Source organism: Anoplophora glabripennis, unplaced genomic scaffold (assembly GCF_000390285.2).
Source record: "Anoplophora glabripennis isolate ALB-LARVAE unplaced genomic scaffold, Agla_2.0 scaffold2105, whole genome shotgun sequence".
Taxonomy (NCBI): Eukaryota; Metazoa; Arthropoda; class Insecta; order Coleoptera; family Cerambycidae; genus Anoplophora; species Anoplophora glabripennis.
In genome coordinates, this window is record NW_019418211.1 from 12,120 (window position 1) to 16,671 (window position 4,552).

The 4,552-nt window shown below is 32.3% G+C and overlaps 1 protein-coding gene across 1 annotated transcript; it reads right to left on the minus strand.

Moving 5' to 3' along the window:
* Window positions 1-856: 856 nt before the first annotated feature.
* Window positions 857-1,194, minus strand: LOC111692596 (zinc finger protein 512B-like; the record flags this gene model as incomplete). Its single annotated transcript, XM_023456659.1, has 1 exon — window positions 857-1,194. A coding segment is annotated over exon 1 (338 nt), but the record flags the coding sequence as incomplete, so codon positions are not given.
* Between the last annotated feature and the right edge of the window lie 3,358 nt (window positions 1,195-4,552).

Here is a 4,552-nt window from a genome sequence, read left to right on the forward strand (position 1 = left end):
AGGTACCATGAGTTTTACTAATTATTCTATTATTTATTTACTAATTCTTCTTTAGAGTAATTCATTTCACAATTGTTACTGTCGCTTTTCTATTAAACCTTATGTGACTCGAAAATTTTCCAAATTATCATTTGACAGGAGCCTACTACGTTATTTTACATATAAGCTATTTGTGAACTTCGCATTTTTTCATAGAAATGAGATTTCATGGAAAACTAATGAATTTTGGTATAGGAGCAGGTATAGCAAAGTTGTAGAGAATTTAATTCTGCATCTCATGGTATGAAAATATACAGGGCGTTGCATTTAAAAAAATCGAGATTTTTCAATTTTTCAATTGGCAATTTTGACATGATATTTTGGTCACCCTGTATAACGCAGGCCAGTTTTTGGAGCATGATTCGGAAGAGTCATCCTTACTAAACATCTGATAAAAAAATGGGCTTAGTAGCTATTAGTATAACCTGTCAGTATCAGAAAATGTAAGCAACCAATATCGACTAGAAAAACCTTTCAAGCGAGATATCTCAAAAACTGTGAATATTTGAATAGAACTATTCTACACAAAGTACCCTTTATTTTTGATGTAGAATCCGAAAAAAATATAAAAAATGTGTGTTTCCATTTAAAAAACCAAAGTTGGTGTCTGTCCAGGAAAAGTGGAACACCCTGTATAGTTGAATATATTTTTAATTTGTACATTCCGAGAAATGTGGCAACACAGTAAAAAGAAAAATCCGTATATTCCTCATTTTAACATAGATCTTGGACTTTCCCGCACTAGTGGGACACACTGTATAAATACAGAAATAAGTAGGGATTAATTAAAATCTGTTACACAACTTATCCACTTTACCTGACAGCAACAGGTACTGAGACCTTATATGGCACTTTGACGGCGTACGGTTTGGGTACGTCCACTGGTACTTTCACTTGTACTGGTACTGCGTAAGGCTTGGGAACATCTACCTTGTAGGGCTGTGGTACAGGGACGGTTTTCGTTACAGTTACTGGTACTGGTGTGGGCACTGCTACCGGTACTTGTTGGCTCAGATGGCGGTACTCGTGAGTTTGGGACACCACGACAGGCGCGACGGAGCCGACAGACACGGTACCGACGGCAGGGCCGACGGTACTGAAAGCTGGGGCGAAGCTGCTCAAACCTGAAATGCAGAGTTTAAAATCCATAAGCATGAGTTTAAAAAAGTCTCAAATATTGTGGGGATTGTTTGAAAGCCAATAAATTGTATAAGCTGTTACAAAAACTAGCTTCTCACTGCAGGGATCTCGGAAACGGTAAGAGATACGAAGTAGCTTAAATGGGGGCAAAGTTGCATAGTCAGGGGACCAACATTATGCCTCTAAAAAATCAAGGCTAACATGATTAATTTTCGAAATACCTATTTGAAAAAAAACGAAATTTTGGAAATCCGTGTTTGTTTAATTTTTGCCTTGTTTGAGGTGATATTGAAAAAAGAAGAACACTTCTCATGGCAACTTTTTGCGCTTTATCGAATGGCATAATCAATTTTTATATGTAACGTTTCGTCTCTCCAGGACCTTCATTTTCTTAAATACGATCCTGGAAATTTTATTATATTACTTGCGAGCCTTCATGAGCCCCAATACTGTACTGCCTCAGCCCGAACCAGATTCAGACGTATTGTCTCGAAAAATTCATCTTCAATGTATTCGTTCCTTTATCAATTTTATGATTTCCATGTTTATTGACTTATCGTACACTATAAGTGTCATTAGACCCCATGAAATCCACCTAGTTATTCAAACTATTACCATCACACGTTACAATAAAACATTATTAGAGTTTTAATCCAGTGCTCATATTTATTTCTAGGTTTCTCGAGTGCTCAAAATTCAAACAAATTTGAGAGAAAACCTTAACTCTGTTTATAATAATGAAAAATGTATAACTCTAAAAAAATATGTAAGGAATTCAAGATAAAAATAAAAGTGCTAAAAATTATTTTTTGTTCAGTTTTTTTTTTATATTAGCTTTACTTCATAATAGAAATATAAATTAAGTCAAAATAAATTGATGGAAATATAATTTGGACAATAACGACTATATTTAAAAAAAATCTATCTGAATAATATTCGATTCTTGCAATTCTCGACTGTATGAACTATGTTTAAACTAACTTTAATGCGGTCAACTAACAAACATAAAATGTAGGCTGTTAAAAGAGACGCTTTAAAATCGAAGTATNGAGTTTAAAATCCATAAGCATGAGTTTAAAAAAAAGTCTCAAATATTGTGGAGAGTTTGAGACTCTTGTTTGAAAGCCAATAAATTGTATAAGCTGTTAAAAAAATTAGCTTCTCACTGCAGTGATCTCGGAAACGGTAAGAGATACGAAGTAGTTTAAATTGGGGCAAAGTTGCATAGTCAGGGGACCAACATTATGCCTCTAAAAAATCAAGGCTAACATGATTTTAACCTTTTATGAAGCGATATTGAAAAAGGACGAACACTTTTTCATGGCAACTTTTTGGCCTCTATCGAATGGCATAATCAATCTTTATATGTAACGTTTCGTCTTTTCAGGATCATCATTAACTTCATTTTTTTAAATACGACCCTGGAAATTTTATTACATTTTTTGCAAACCCTTATAACCCTCAATACTGTACTGCCTCAGCCCGAACCAGATTCAGACGTTTTGTCTCAAAAAATTCATCTTCGATGTATTCAGTCCAAATTTATCTAATTTTTTTAGATTTATATGTTTATTGAATTATCTATCGTACACTATAAGTGTCGTTAGACCCCATGAAATCCACCTAGTTATTTAAACTATTACCATCACACGTTACAATAAAATATTATTAGAGTTTTAATCATATTGCTCATATTTATTTCTAGGTTTCTCGAGTGCTCAAATTTCAAACAAATTTAGGAGAAAACATTAACTATATTTATAATAATGAAGTGTTTAACTCTAAAAAAATCTGAATATTATTCGATTCTTGCAATTCTCGACTGTATGAACTATGTTTAAACTAACTTTAATGCGGTCAACTAACAAACATAAAATGTAGGCTGTTAAAAGAGACGCTTTAAAATCGAAGTATCGTAGTATAATTTGCAATTAGCAACGTAACATCCAATAACAGCACCTCGTAAATAAAGACCAATTAAAATTGCAAAGAAACACTTGAAATAGAGAAATTGCTTGATATTTTTCTATTCGAGAATTTCCTAAAAATTCCAGTTTTTTATCCAAACAAAAGGATCCTTTAATTGAATTAAAGAATAATTCTTTTTTCCGCACTTAGTTTTTTAATTTGATTAAATTTTGTTTCTTTTCGTTGGTTACCTATGAAAAATTAATATTTTTGTTATTTTAAATAAAATATATTTAACTTTTGATAATTTGTGTTCGAAATCTACTAGTTTAAAATTTGAGACATATTTTAATTATATTTTATAAAATATTTTAATTTCATACGTTTATTCCAATAAAATACATATACAGGATGTTTGTAAATAAGTGTGAAATATTTTAAGGGTTGGTTGTCGAAGCTATTCTGTGAAAAAAAGTTCATATAAACATAGGTCGAAATATGCTTCTTTTCCGAGATACAGTGTTTAAATTTTAATTTTTTATTTATTTTTATTAATTATTTCAGTTTTAAAGATATTGACTCGAAATTTGATGGTTGTATTTTATTTAGAAATATTGACAGCAACCTATTAGATAATGTACCAATAGAAATTAAAAATACACAACTTGTAATAAAATAAGTTTTATTTTTTCCTTCAAAAACGGTGTATCTACGAAAAAAATTGAAGATTCAGAATTGATGACGGATTTCTAAAAATATATCAATATCAACACGGGGAAAAGTCAGTGGCGTACCTTTTTTTTAATTAAAAACATTTGTGGAATTCTCGCACGTACGCCACTGGTGCAAGTAGAAATATTCGGATCACCTCAAAAATGGAACATCTATCCCTCCAAAGAGTTTTTCAAATTTTAAGTCAATATCTTTAAAACTCTGAAATAATTAATAAAAATAAATAAAAAATTAAAATTTAAACACTCTCGTGTCTCGGAAACGAAGCATATTTCGACCTACGTTTATATGAACTTTTTTCACAAAATAACTTCGGCAACCACCCCCTAAAATATTTCGCACTTATTTACAAACACCGTGTATGAGCACCCTCCAGAAACTTAATTTTAACGTGTGATAAATAAAATCGAGAAGGCTTTTACCAGATATTGAGTTATTGCGACACTGGGATATCGCAATAATGCAATATCTCATAGAAGTATTCACCCTGGCGCGTTAACGATCCAAAAGAGGGTTACCCCTAATCAGGGTTAACTCCAGCAACACCATAAACGCGCGTGGGTGAATGCTTCTGCAAAATATTGCGTCATCCCGATATTTCGAGATATTACGATAACGCCAAGGCGCTTTGTATCGCGTCTGTTAGTCTTGTAATTCACTTCACCGTTACTAGAGCTAACAACAGCAGCATTGTACAAATATTTAATTCAGCTCCAGTTAACCCTCAAGTGCC